This window comes from Pleurodeles waltl, chromosome 1_1 (assembly GCF_031143425.1).
Source record: "Pleurodeles waltl isolate 20211129_DDA chromosome 1_1, aPleWal1.hap1.20221129, whole genome shotgun sequence".
Lineage (NCBI taxonomy): Eukaryota > Metazoa > Chordata > Amphibia > Caudata > Salamandridae > Pleurodeles > Pleurodeles waltl.
In genome coordinates this window covers 445,238,461-445,253,223 of record NC_090436.1, presented here as the reverse complement: position 1 = coordinate 445,253,223, position 14,763 = coordinate 445,238,461, and the positions used below count along the sequence as shown (strand labels likewise).

Genomic DNA, 14,763 nt, shown 5'->3' with positions numbered 1-14,763 from the left:
GAAGTGTTTGCATTCTCAGGGAGGAGTCTGGGAATGACCTCTGCCCAGAATGCCTTGCACAGGTAAATCCCTAAGCGCAGATGACCAGGTATATATTTCAAGAGACTGCTTCCATTAGAAATCTTGTGGATTCTCTCCAGACAGCCCTAGGAAAAAGTAAAGGAAGAAGTAGTGGGGGGAATGGTTTGTCCACTGTGGGGAGATGGAATGGGTTGTCCTGTGTGGGCAGTAGTCATTTTCCACTTTACATCAATCATTCCTACAGATACAAATGTCACAAACAGTTGCAGGTAACCCAAACACCAAATGCTCTGGTAATGAAGAATTTACTGTGTGCATATTTTCTGATCGCAATCAATATTGCGAAAGGTATGAATGCAATGTTCACTAACATCCCTCAAATACAACAATAATAAAAACTATGATGCTAGCATCTGTCCTAAGCTTCTGACTTACATTTACAAAGGGAGGCTGTATGCAGCTCCCATGGGTGCAGCTAGTGCCCCCTAAAACTATAATCATGCTGCCACCAGCCACAGATTTTGCAGGGGGCATTTAGAGAGGCATATACCCTTAAGAGAAATAGTCGGGAGGCCAAATGAGAGTCATCTTTCTTGGGGTACATCAAAATTGCCCTGAAAAGAACACATTTGCAGTTTGAGGGATTACTTCAGGGTCACATGCCCTACAAACAGTTGCCAAAATACAACAAGACAGAGGAACTTTAAGACACAAATGAATGGGAATGTTACAGCTGCGCCAGCGTCTGGGGATGTTTAGCCTTACAATTGGTAATAACATTCTTCAAAGGCAAGAGAGAAAATGAAGTTTCCTATGTCATTTTCCTTTTCAGACATTTTCACAAGGCATCATGCAAGTAATGAATTTAAAGACAAACAAATGATTTGTTATGCATCCACTCTTTAAGATGGAGTTATATCTTCAAATTAATCCAACAGTTGCACTATGAAAGTTTATGATGACACCAAATCCTTCAGATGTTTATCTCTGTTCTTCCATTCTCTCACTGATTAAGTTTTCTGAGGTTTGCTCAGACGAAGACAGTGTGGCTATCTCTTTTGACGTGCTGTCAGCCCCTTAATGGTTCATTAAGGTGCTAGTGTCTCACACGGGCTTTCTTAATTCTTCAGCAATCCAAGTCGATCTGTATTCAGATGATAGCATGATTCATGCAATATTGCTCAAGCTAAGCATCCTCTTAACATATACAAGCCTGCAATGTTCCTTGACAATATGAGATTCATGGAAACCTACAGTTGGCCCCCGAACAACTAATGGAAGACTGCCTCCATATATGCTTCCGACAAGTCTTTCTTATCCCAGCACAAAATCTGAAGTTGTACATATGGCTGGCCAGCATTTTAGCAGGGAGTTGGGCAACAATGCAACAATGTTTAAGACTCCAATTATATCTCAAGCCCTTGGTCCACTATCTTTTCCCAAAGTAGAATCCACTCTTCCACTGATACAAATATATACCATCATTGCAAATCCTTGGCATGCTGCCTTACACAAATGTTACTGCAATTGAAGGCCAATCACTACTGCAATTGCTGGTGGTTTTGTCACTAGATCTTTCCTTCATGCTTACTGCAGAGGTAAGTTGAAAGGCCAGGGAGTGATCAGTGATGTTAAGATCAAGTAGGATACAATGGTTAAACTGGAGGAACTTGTGCACTCTGCTCGAGCCTCTTGCCCTTTGCAAATCAAAAATAGTATAAACAATAGTCAAGTAAGCAACCAGGTGACAGACTTAAATTAGTCGGCAAGAGGAATGCCATTGTGGCTAATAGCAGCTAGGGCTTACTAATTTGGGCTACAAGTAGAGAAGGATTATTGGTTGTTGCCAGAAACTTACTATCCATGAACAGTCAATCTCGGAATACATTCTCATCCATTGATATTGCCTTCACAAAAAACCCTTATAGCTCACCTTGCCACTGGTGGGAGCAAAGCTAAGTGTATAGGAACACCATCAGCGCTGTGCTTGCAATACCTTGACAGCACTGAAGTAAATTATTATCCACTGTTCATCTAGCCACTTTACACTATTACAATGTTTTATGTCCTAACATTTGTCAGCATTTATACTACTGTGAATTTCAGTCCTTTTAATTTATCTTTAGTTAAAACATCAAATATCTGTAAATTACACTGTAAAACTGAGTGACAAGCCTCAAGGGCTGTGGATGGTTGACATGTAATTGAAAAAGTGGCAATTGTTCAGAAATGAAAATGGCTGCATGTTCTTCATTTCTCTACTATGCTACACTCAAACTCCTTTTGTATCCCATCATACTGTGCCTTGCATTTCTTCTAATTTCAGCTTCTCTATGCTTGTATTGGCTTAGTCAGCTCATATGGTATCTTAGAATGACTGTTGGCTATTATTTGTCTTTGTACCGGTGTTCTTTCTATGTGAGGAACACACTTTTTGAATTATAGTTATTATTTTCTATCTTATTAGACATGAAATCGATGGCATCCCACTAACCTTAATTTATCTTCAAAATTGTATAACTTGAAATAGCAGCAATACTGTACAACATATAGGTGTTTAATTAACTTCCCCATCATTTTTCTTTGAACCAACAATTGGGCCCCGTGAACCCAATCCCCAGGGCCAAACAATAACTAGAGGAGTGGGGGCATGTGGCCTCTTTCTCCAAGCCCGGTGGGAGCTTTGAAAAGTGTGGGAGCCAGCCTGGACCACAGGGGCCCTAGGGCTCGCAACCCTAAGTCCTTAAAGTTATGTTTCTTTTGGTGCCCTGGGTGGCCACCCACCTTAGAATAAAAAAAGACCCAGGGGATGGGGTCCATGGGGCCTCTTAAGGCATGGGGAGGGGATTAACATATGGCCCCAGGACCGATTTGGGCTTGAAGAGGGGACTGTATGGAATGGGGTTCTCAAGGCCTTTTAACACTTGGGTAGGGGACCGCACACCCTCTTCAATATAACTAATATATGGGCAGAGGCGATGTGGCCCACAGAGCCAATTTGAGCTCAAGGTGAGTATTTCTTTCAGCCCCAGGCAAAGGGGGCCCTGGGACCTCCTAATCATGTTCCTGGGGCCTCCTAAAAATGGGGTAGGGGCCTGCGCACCCCTTACTCTATACGTATTCTTTGGCCCTGGGTGATGGTGTCACAGAGGCTCATTTGGGCTCGGGGAAGGGGACTGCACACTCCCAATCCTAATATAAATGTTTTTGGCCCCGATGGATGGGGTCCCCGGTGCCTCTTAAGGTTCGGGGAGGGGACAGTGTGCATACCTCCCCATACAATTTTTGGGCCCCAGGGAATGGTTGGATGGGGAGGGGGGGCTGTGTGCCCCCTTTGCTTTTTAAAAAGAAAAAGCTCTGGGGCATGTGGTCCCTGGGGCTAAGAATGGTTTGGAGGGGGGAAGGCACCTTTTCCCCCTTTATTAAAAAAGAAGGTCCTGTGGATGGACTCCCTGGGGGCTACTGGAGGCTTGGGCTGCGGGCTGCACGCTAATCCCCTAAATTAAATAAAATGGCCACGGTGGCTGGGGTTGTCAGGGCCCTAAAGGCTTAGGGAGGCTGGCCCCACAGCCCCTCCTCAATCATTTAAAAAAAAAAAAAAGAATTGCCAGCTCCCACCTTGACCTGTGGCTGACCAACAGGAGTTGGCTGCAGTGGGTGGTTGGTCTTAGGGCCTGGCTGTAGTGATGTCATCAATGATGTCATAGAACATGCCATGAGCGATGCATTCCCATGCATGCTACTGCAGCCTTCCAACGTGTTCTAAAGAACAACTAGATTGCTAACTTGACACATGTTTTAAGTGAGTTCTCGAATATCTTCCTCATCTATTTCATTAAACTGCTGAATTTCTAGGGTTTTGTGCATTTGAAATGTGAGCCAAACTATATTGTCACTGTAACCTTTATTTTTTTAAGTGAATATATATATACCTGGGAACTGTGCACAAACGAGAATTGACCTGTAGCTGTTTATTTGAAAGTTGAAGCTGTGTCAATTGCATTAGATTTCGAAATGTTGAATTTCTGTTCTGGAACCTCAAGTTCCCCAGTGAGAATTTTCTATTGGAGATGTAGATGGATTGTTGGTATTAACAGCCCTAAAGAGGGAGGGAATTGGAGAAGATCCAAATGTAGATCTACCAACCATGTTAGGCACGTTGGGGGTGGATGTTAATATACCTAGTGGTAGTGGGTTTAGACCAACATCTCAATTGATACCTTCTCTCCCACATGATGATATTTATGTTTTCCATGATATTCTGATTATAGAGCCGGTGTTGTTAAGAGGTAGGTCTCACTATGACCAGGATAATTTGTCCCCTGGACAAAGGGAAGCCCTCGGTACATTGCAACGAGATCCCACTATAGTCATCAAGCCCTCACATTAAGGGGGGCAATGTGATGGATGTTGGAATGTATGAGCAAGAGGTAAGGAGACAGCTGTCTCAGGTGGAATGTTATGAGGTCATTACCCCTGAGATGTACAAAACTGCAGTAAATACTTTTCAGAATTGTCTAGTGGAGTAGAGGGACCGTAGTGTTCTTGATGATGATGAGTATAGCTTTCTAAGGAAAGATCACCCAAGGGTACCAGCATTCTATGTGCTACCCATAGTACATAACAATGTCACAAATCCCCCAGGACAACCAATTGTTTCCTCTAATGAAGGTTTGTTGGAGAATGTTGCAATCTATATTGTTTTTTTCCTGACCTTATTAGTGAAGGCCTTACTGGCATACTGCAGGGATAGCAGAGACTTCCTAACCAAGATACACAACATAAAGTGGGAAGAAGTGTTCTGGATGATTACAATGGACATGACTTCATTTAATACATGTACTGGTGACAGGTTTGGTTTATGTGCATGTGAGCTTTTTTTTCAAACAAGAGCTCTAAGCTTCTTGGGACATAATTGTGCACTTTTAGACTTGATACAGATCTTCCTTAGGGAAAATATTTTTGGGCATGATGGGGAGTTCTACCAGCAGAGGGTCGGATTTGCAATGTGCACCTGCTTTGCCCCCAGCTTCGCAAATCTTGTGATGGGCTGGTGGGAGGAGCAGATGGCCTGGCTGGAGGATACTCAGGAGTATATGCAACATGTACTGATATGGACCCGGTACATTGCCAACTTATTTTTACTCTGGAATGGTTCTTTGGAGAAAGCCAAGACCTATGTGCAGAAACTGAACAATAAGCCTTTTAACCTTAGATTCACAGCTATCATAAGCAATAGGGATTGTAGGTGGCAGGTGGGACAGTACAGACTACAGTGCACCGCAAGGCAATGGCAGGCAATAGTATTTTGCACTATAATAGTCATCATCCCCATACCTCAATAAATAGCATCCCCTAAGGGGAGTTGTTACGCCTCAAACAAGAGTGTTGCACTGAGGAGGAGTTCAAGATACAATCTATTCAAATGAGATCTAGGTTTCAGGATTGGGGTTATAAGCCCAAAGTATTACGTTTAACAGAAAAGAATGCCAACCCCTTGACATGATCAAAATGTCTCACTATAGAGTTTTTTGCAATTGATAGGGTAGATAATAACATCCATGGAGAAGACAGAGTAAAACAATTGAGAAGATTGGAGTCCAAATATGTTCTGGACCTTCCCACCAAATTCCTCTTCGGGTTGAATAAGGATGAGAAGTTGGAAGTCCATGTTGGATGATGAGAACTTGGTGTGTAATGAGTATGGGAAATGATAAGATTATCATGCATGGTATCCCTAGTTGGTTTTTATCCACATTTTATGGTAAAGATTTCCTGACAACAGAAGTGCATATTAGATTGGCTCATCAGACTGTGGGAGTAGAGTAACCTGATTCTGAGGTGGGGATATGAGATGTACCTGGGTTAATCTCTATTGTTATTATAAGTATGAGTAGATATGTAAAAAATAAAAAGGGCACTTGCCCAGTATATCTGTTTGGAGACAATTATGGTCTCAGATTTCTCATCCAACATTAATAACAGAGCATATGGGTCACACAATCTGATTTTTAAAAACTGAAGTGTTGCGTAAGTAGCCTCCTCCTGTGGTTGTTCAGCTCACAGAGGAGGTGTCCCCCTTTATTGTGAGGAGTGAAATTTGGAGTGTTTATGGGGATACATGTGGACGAGGTGAAGAGATGTTTTTACCTTATGGTATTTTTCTTACTGTTTTTCATTCTTTAAGCTCGTGGAATGTGAGTAAAATGTTATCTAATTGTGCTATATTTTTACATCAGATGTTAATGGCATTTAATGTAACCTCAACAGGGATTTATGAATTGATAATTGTTATGAATCTTGATGAACTGAAAGCACTGGCACGCATATTAAGCACTATTATGTAGGTGGTTAGGTCTATGATAAGGTACTATTTTTTCAGTGGCCGTTAGGAATGTGTTGTTTTTATTTTCTGTGGGGAATCGGGCATGATCACCTTGACAAACAATGTGTTCAGCCAAAACCCGTCAGAATCGGCTGGGTTCCGCGCTCTGATATAAACCTTGCAATTTTTCATTGCTCCTGGAGTGGCTGCATCGTTATTTCAACATTTGCTGAAGTTGTTCTGCCGGTAGGTAGGTATAGTTAGGACCCAGTTTCCACTGGAAAAGTTTTTTTAACTTGGCTACATTTTTTGTGTAGCTGGACGAACTGTAATGAAATTTTCCGAAACAATTGTGCCCAAGAGTCTTGTTGTGCATGGAAAGTTTTGCTGTGATCCGTCAAGCAGGGGTCAAGAAAAAGGGGGTGGGGGTCAAAAAAGTGCATTTCCTATGTTAATTCCCAGAGGGATATTGAACACAACTACAGCCCAAACTGCTGGACGGAATAACTCCGAATTTGGCAGGAAAGTAGTTCTTGGTCCAGAAAGAGTGCTTTTTGTTATCTGGTGTAAATCCATTCAATAGTTTTTGAAATATTAAAAGAAAACCACATTTGCATATCTAGAGGCACGGATCCTCCTCGGGTCCTCCTGGGGTCCTTCGCGAAAATGGGAGAAAAGCAAGGCCCTGATTGGCTGGTTGCAACCTGACAGAAAAGTTGATGCCACCATTTTGTTTCTTGCATTGACTTGGGGGGGGGGGTAGTTTTGTAAAATCATATAAGGGGTCAGGATACAGGGATCCTGACCCCATTGGACAGATGGATGGGTTCTTTAGAGACCCCTCATGAGCAAAAAAATGTCCCCTGAGCATGCAATTTCAAATAATAGAGCAATCTTATTGGCTCATTTTACCATCAGCCGTCTTGGTCCTGCGAGTCTCACTGTAGCTTGTGCTCTGATTGGCTAGCTGCAACATGAAGGAAAATGTTGTGGGCCCCATTACAGAACTTGGGGACTCCCATGTCCTGAAAATTAAAAGAAAATAAGGTACAAGGGGACAGGGTAGGTGTTCCCATTCTGTGCGTGGGGGCTCCCTCTGGGGAGGTAAAATAAATAAAAAAATCTTTGGAGCGGGCGTCCTGATTCTGCAGCAGCCAACATAGGTCTTTGTACTCCTGCGGTAGTCAGAGCAGCCCCTTTGTTCCCACGAGAGTCCCACACAATTGGGGGTGTAGACCGCCCAGGATCGGGTTGACTTTCCACAGGGAGATTAGGTGCAGGCCCAGTGGCTCACCACTCCCAGGCTGCACAAGGCCTTTTGGTTTGTGCGACTAGGTGTTGATCAGCCACAGATGTAGGGAGCTGGCTTGAAGCCAACCTCTCCCTTTGGTTGTGCGAAACATGAGAGTTTGTCATTGTTACATATGGTTGTATATATACATATAACCTCTTGGAGGTCGCCACTAGATAGTTATAGTTAGGGCCATGTTTCCATAGAAAAAGCATTTTTTGACTTGCCTATATCTTTGGCACCAATTGATGAATCTTCACAAAATTTCCAAAAAAAGTGGCCTGGTGACTCTTGTTGTGCATGGAAAGTTTTGGAGTGATCTGTCAAGCGGGGCCCCGAGAAACGTTGTGTTTTCCATGTTAATTCCCATAGGACCTTTAGACACTAATACAGTTTGAACTGCTGGATGGAATTACACCAAATTTGGCAGAAAGCTAGCTACCAGGACACAGATCATGCTTTCGCTTATTTTGTGGAAATCCGTTCAGTAGTTTTGGAGATATTAAAGCAAAATTACATTTGTATATCTTGGGACACGGATCCTCTGTGAATATATTGTGGAAATGCACAAATTTTCACGCATGCACGTGCAAATAGAAGCAGACCACACCCTGACTAGAAAGTTGCGGCCGCCATTTTATGTTATTTTATGTTATGCTGAAAATAGAAATGATATGTGGTATAGGGGGTCAGGGTGGAGGTACCCTGACTGCAGGGGTGTGATATCTGGGTGTTTTGTGGTCAAATTATCTTTTTAGAATGATTTTTCTTCACCATGCACGATATTCGAGAATATCCCCGAATATTCGAGGATAGTCTCGAATATTTGAGAATATGAAAAAAAAATGTAAAAAAGAAAACATTCACAGACTTATTCATACACTAATTCATTCACTTATACATGCACTCAGAGACTCATGCACCCACTCAGACCCACTCATAGACTCACACACCCACTTTCAGACTCACTAAACACTCACGCACCCACTCACAAAGTCACTGACAGAGACAGGTCCAGTGGCCAACCTCCGCTGCGCATGGCCAAAGGCTTTGCATGGGACGGAGGTTGGGTGGTTATAAGGACTTGGCTGCATGTGATGAACACCCGCCGCTCACAGCCATAGGCGGGGGTTAGAATAATGTATAGTAATTAAAATTACTTTACAATAAAAAACATAGAAATTCACTGAAAACACAGAAGGTTACAGGGACGTTATAGTTAGGTTCTGAATTTACTCGTAAATTCACCATCCTCGTGTTTTTAACATACCCAACGGGACACAAATTGCTGCCTACCTCATGAATATTGATGAGGTAGGTCATTTGCGACTCACTGGAAATCACAAACAATGTAAAGAACACTGTTGTACATAGCTGTTAGTGATTTTCTAATTGCGAATAGCAAAGATTCGCAATTAGGAAATAGCAAAAACAAAGCTACGTACATCTGGCCCTTAAACTTTTGCAAGAGCACCTTGCTTGAGACGAGTGTTCACACTAAGAATGAAATACACTCAGCCCTGAACTGATTCTAAATTTCTGCTGCCTTATTTCTGTTCTCCGATATTCATAATGGCAGGAAGAATAAACATTTGATCATATTTAGCAAGAAGCACAACCTATGCTTAAATACGTAAAAACATGAGTGAATTTTAATAAAATTAAGTTAGTAAATATAAATTGGTTTCTCTGCAGACTGCCGAACATACCAGGTAACAAAAATATGAACATAAAGCATGTATCGCAAGGGAATATTTTGTATTTACCTGATCATATGAGGTACAGTAACTTTGGAGTTTTCTTCAAATACATTGGTCATCAAACCGTTACATCTTATATTTTCAACACACTGCAAACAAAAAAAAGAAGGAAGCGATATTGTATTAAATATTTATCTTTGCTGCTTCCGGATACAATGTTACAGGAGAACTTGAAACAACCGGCTCAGGATGGTAAACGCATATCATTATAAATAAATTACATTTCAAATCACTGATTTGCTATTTCTAAGCGCTTTGAATGATAGTTGCGAGTATTACTCAACTGATTCTCTATTCACCGACGTCACGCGACCAGCGTTTCGGTTTCAGATATCAGTGAAGAGCTTTTAACCTACTTAACTATCGCGGTCACAAGCTTGTATTTTAAAACCAAGTGCCTTTCTGCACTTATCATTGGGTTGCCTTCTATCGCGGCCCCAAACTTTATTCGTGATGGCCATGATTAGCAATAGCTAACTCTAAAGTTTCCATTTCATCCGACACCCTTTGGAGTGCGTGTAATTCTGTGTTAGCTGCTACAATCAGGGCTGTCAGATTACATCGTATACAGTGAGCTTCGCATTGGAATGTGTATGTGAGGTCACACCCTAATGAGTAGATACGGTATTGACATGTATGCTACCAGCTGTTGCACACTTCCTGCAGTGGTACCTTGGTTGTTTACTTTGGTGGGGATCAGCGCAGTTTGCATGGTGGTGTCCTTGATCCCGCCTGGCTGCGCCCACTTTTATTAACAACGGCCCATGTGATCACGGGGCCGCAACAACACAGCGAACAAACAGATCTTCCCCTGTAGTGGTCCAAAGGTCTTAAGTGTACACCAGTTACGCCACGGTTATATATTACACTCCTTCCCCCCTTTTAGCTAATAAAATGGCAATATCACAAGAAGCCAAAATACCCTAACTTCAAAACAAACAGCATCACCCACCAACTATCCACCGGTCAGAAAACGGGGGCGCACATCGGTACAACAAGTTTAGTCCTAGCAGGATACATTATGATTTCTCACGAAACGTAGTTTCTCAGCAGCATGGGTGGGGCTGGGTTGCTCCTGAGACAATATCTGGTACGCCCATCCCAACTTCTTAGAGTCTCCTGGAACGCCAATCTTTCCTCGTTACTTTGGGCTGGGGTATTGTCAGCTTCAGGGTTACAAATATGTCTGCTCAGGCACATCAGTAATGGAAACTGCCCTTGTGAATTCCTCTGATGGGAATCTGTCCTGTCCTCATCTTCCCGCTCTGACTCCGCATCACTGGAATTCTCTCCAGTTGCGGGATGCAAGATGGAATATTTTGAAGTGGGAATTATTTTTGGTGATACTACCTCTCTCCGTTGGGCCATTACCTTTGTGCCTTGCCTCTGAATACTTATCCACGGATGTTGTTCAAACGTGATTCTGAATTTGCTCCCTGGGAAGCAATCTTTGACATGCACTTGGTAACCCGCTTGTAGATCAGACACCTTTGCCCATCTACATCTGCTGGCTCGGGTGTTGGTCGTGTATCTTCTCCTCAGCACCTGATGACCATCTATTGAGGCGGTTGTCCACCCTGGGTGATGTGCGATAAAATCCTCTACTACCTATCCACTTATGCAGTGTGGCCATATTAAGTACATGAGATGGGAGTTTGTCATCACAAACTCCACGGCTCCATGATTGCATCAAAGAAGGCTGGGACGTTTGGTATCAAACTTCTAAGCACAATAAACCCACACTGATGCCAGTATTGGATTCATTGTACAATGCACCCAGAGGGCATCTTAGAGGTGTCACCTGTATTTTAACCAACCCTTCAGTGTAAGGCTGGCCAGTCTGTGCCAGACTGCCACTAAAAGACAGGTTTCTGACCTCATGGGGTGAGAGCTTTTGTACTCTCTGAGGCCAGAAACAAAGCCTGCTTTGGGTGGAGGTGCTTCACACCTTCACCCTGCAGGAACTGTAGCACTTGGCAGTGAGCCTCAAAGGCTCAGGCCACCTGTTACAGTGCCCCAGGGCACTCCAGCTAGAGGAGATGACCCCCTGGACAAAACCCCACTTCTGATGGCAAGTCTGGAGGGAAAAGTAGGTAAAACAGGAAGGAGTGACCACTTGAGCTAGGACCACCCCTAAGTTGTCCAGAGCGGAAGTGACCCCCGTCGTGCAGAATCCTCCATCTTGGTTTGAAGGACAGAGACCAGTAGGGTTAGGAGTGTGCCCCTGTCCCCAAAGGGAGTGGGCACAGGAAGGGTGTAGCCACCCTCAGGTACAGTAGCCATTGGCTAATGCCCTCGGACCCCTGTAATGCCCCTAAATCTAGGATTTAAGGGCTTCCCTGAAAATAGCTCACCAGATTCCTGGCAACCTCAACAAGAAGAAGAACAAAGCAAGAAGAAGAACTGCAAGTTTGACCTCAGCTGAGAAGACTTCAGACACCAACTGGCTTTTGCCCCAGCCCTACCTGCCTGTCTGCAGCTTCAGAAGCCCTGTTACAAAAAGGTGACGCATCCAGCAGGACCAGTGACCTCTCCAAACCCTCAGAGGACTGCCTGCTTATCAGAGGACCAAACACTTTTGAAGGCAGCGGCCCTGTCCAGAAGAAACCCTCCAAACGGACTCCAGAACTGCCCCGGATTGGCGCGTCCTGCCTACGGCACGTGTCCAGGAGGCCCACCAGTCCAGAGCAGGTCCCCAGGAAATTCTGACCTTGTGTCCGCCCTGGGTTAACCCCTCCTGGCCAACACGAAGATGTCTGCAGCCTAAATCCAGAGGACCCCTCTTTCCACAAGAGAACCGGACGAAGATTCCTGACGCCTAAAGATATCCCTGCACCCGAAGGCCCCTGACTTTCGGGAATCCGACCACCGGTCCAGCAACATTCAGCTGGCGGCCTCCTTCCTTGCCCCAGAACTGACCCCCTGGATCCAGCCTGCAGAATCTTTGTGACTTCCAGGGTCCCCCTATTAAATGCATAGGGAGCCCGATGCAGTATTTGCACCCTGCACCTGGCTGCCCCTGTGCCCCTGAGGGTGTGTGTTTGTTGCTGACCTGTTCCCCCCCTGGTTCTCACCTAAACTCCCCAGGTCTGCCCTCCGAAGTCACAGGTACTTACCTGCTGCAGATCTGTTTCCGGGTGGCCCCAATCTCCATAGATCTGATTCAAAATCTACCTTAAATTTTGACCTGGCTGGCCCCGTGTTGCTGGTGGTGTAAGTTTGGGATCAACCTGAACCCTGTGGACATCCTAACCCCCGGAGAATAGAACTGTAAGTCGAGTACTTACCTCAAAACTACACTAACACTTCCCCCCTCCCAGGACTGTTTCGAAAATTGCAGTGTCAACTTTTAAAAGTGAAAAGTGTTACTTGCATGTAAACCGTTTTATTTGCAAAATCTAAACAAAGTGTCTTTGATACATAGGCCTGATACGTAACTGCAAATGTACTTTCCTGCAATAAGATCCTTTTGGTTCTAGAAATAAAGTAACAAAATGTATTTTTCCAATACAAATACATCGGTCTGGAGTAAGTCATTGAGTGTGTGCCTCATTTATTGGCTGTGTGTGTGTACAACAAATGCGTTTCACTACCCTCTGATAAGCCTAACTGCTCGACCACTCTACCACAAAAGAGAGCATTAGTATTATCTACTTTAGCCTCTGATAAGCATCTGGGGAACCCCTGGACTCTGTGCACACTATGGGCCTATTTACGACTTTGGTGGAGGAAATTACTCTGTCCCAAATGTGACAGACATCCCGCCCACCGTATTACGAGTTCTATAGGATATAATAGACTTGTAATTCGGCGGGTGGGATATACATCACATTTGGGATGGAGTAATCCCCTCCGCCAAAGTCGTAATTAGGCCCTAGATCTCATTTCAATATAGTATATACAGAGTCAGCTTCCTACAGGTTGTTTGTGAATTCCCTCTAGACAGTGACACAAAGGGAGTGGGGAGTGTCCTACATAGACTGATGAGTCTCTTGGGCTAGAGTGGGGAGGGATGAGCTGACACTTGCACCTGAAAGTTCTGTTCCTGTCCTTATACAATGCAGTCTCCGACCCTCTGGTGTGTGTCTGGGCCAGGCCCGTGCAAGGCAGGTTCTTGTTAACAACAGAAACTTTCCTTTGAAGTTTGCCTACTTCAAAGGCAGAAATGAGTATAAGTAGTGGACCCAAAACCCTAGACTTTTAGAGCACTTCTGGATCAAGGGGAACCTCTGCCAAGGAGAAGAGCTGGAGGAGTACTACCCCTATGCTGTGTATGCTTTGTTGGGTTGGCCTGCAGTTGCTGCTTCTGCCTTAGAGAGGACAAAGACTAGACTTTGCTATGTATCCTGCTTGTGAAGTTTCTCCAAGGGCTTGGACTGAGTTTGCCTCCTGTGAAGAAGTCTCAAGGACAGCAAAGACTTCACCTGCCAGACTCTGGGCTCACTAGCTGTGGACCCTAACTCATCAGGTGGTGCATATTCCTATTTCTGGGCCCTTGGGATTAAAAGCTAGTCAAAAAACAAGAAAAAACAAGTGCACAGATGCTGGACGACGCCCGGACTGACGCCGCTGCCTGACCCCGTGACGCTGCCTGCAATCAAAGCCGTGGTCCCCACTGGAGTGCGATAACCCCGACTGACATCGCAGGGCTGACACCCCTGCAGCCCCGCTGACGTCCTGTGACTTTGTGAGCCCCGAATGCCATGTCACTGACGTCCATGACACCTGACTCCGAACAGCGCCTCCAGCCCTGTGGCATGACCACGACTCGTGAGGTCACCCCTCTGTGTCTTTATCCGCCAGACATCAATCCCTCCGGAGCGTAAGGGCCTGATGCTGCCTCATCTCCAATGCTCTGCAGCAAGGACCTGATGCATTGCACCGACACCTCTGCTCCACTGCTCCACAACACTGAAACCAACGCCACATCGGATCAAGCGACGCCTCCCTTCCCCGACTCGATGCAACAGCTTGTTGCCTCACTTTCCAAAGGTACTGTACCTGGGGGTCCGAATGACTCCGTGACCAGGGTCATTGGCGTCAGACTGTTAGTAACGAGTCAGTCACAACACCATGATAACACCAAATTGAAGCATTTGTGTTTCTAAGCGCTATATTCAAGTTTAATCTCTGAAAATTCATAATTTCGCTTGTGTATGTTGGATTTTTGACATTTCGGTCTTGTTGTACTTAGACACATACTGGCTATTTTTCTAAACTGGTGTTGAATGCTTTTGAGGTGTTTTCACTGTGTTACTGTGGGTGTTGGCACAAATACTTTACACATTGCCTCTGAGATAAGTCTGACTGCTTGTGTCATGCTACCAAGGGGGTGAGAAGGGGTTATCTGAGCTGTGTATTTCCAC

At 44.5% G+C, this 14,763-nt stretch overlaps 1 protein-coding gene across 1 annotated transcript in view; it reads right to left on the bottom strand.

The window, feature by feature from the left end:
- The window catches only part of RASGRF2 (Ras protein specific guanine nucleotide releasing factor 2), a 1,901,930-nt gene that overhangs the window by 909,364 nt on the left and 977,803 nt on the right, over positions 1-14,763 (bottom strand). Inside the window, exon 13 of the mRNA XM_069224559.1 lies at positions 9,404-9,486. Within this exon, the coding sequence (XP_069080660.1) occupies positions 9,404-9,486 (83 nt within the window). The remainder of the gene's footprint in view (positions 1-9,403; positions 9,487-14,763) is intronic.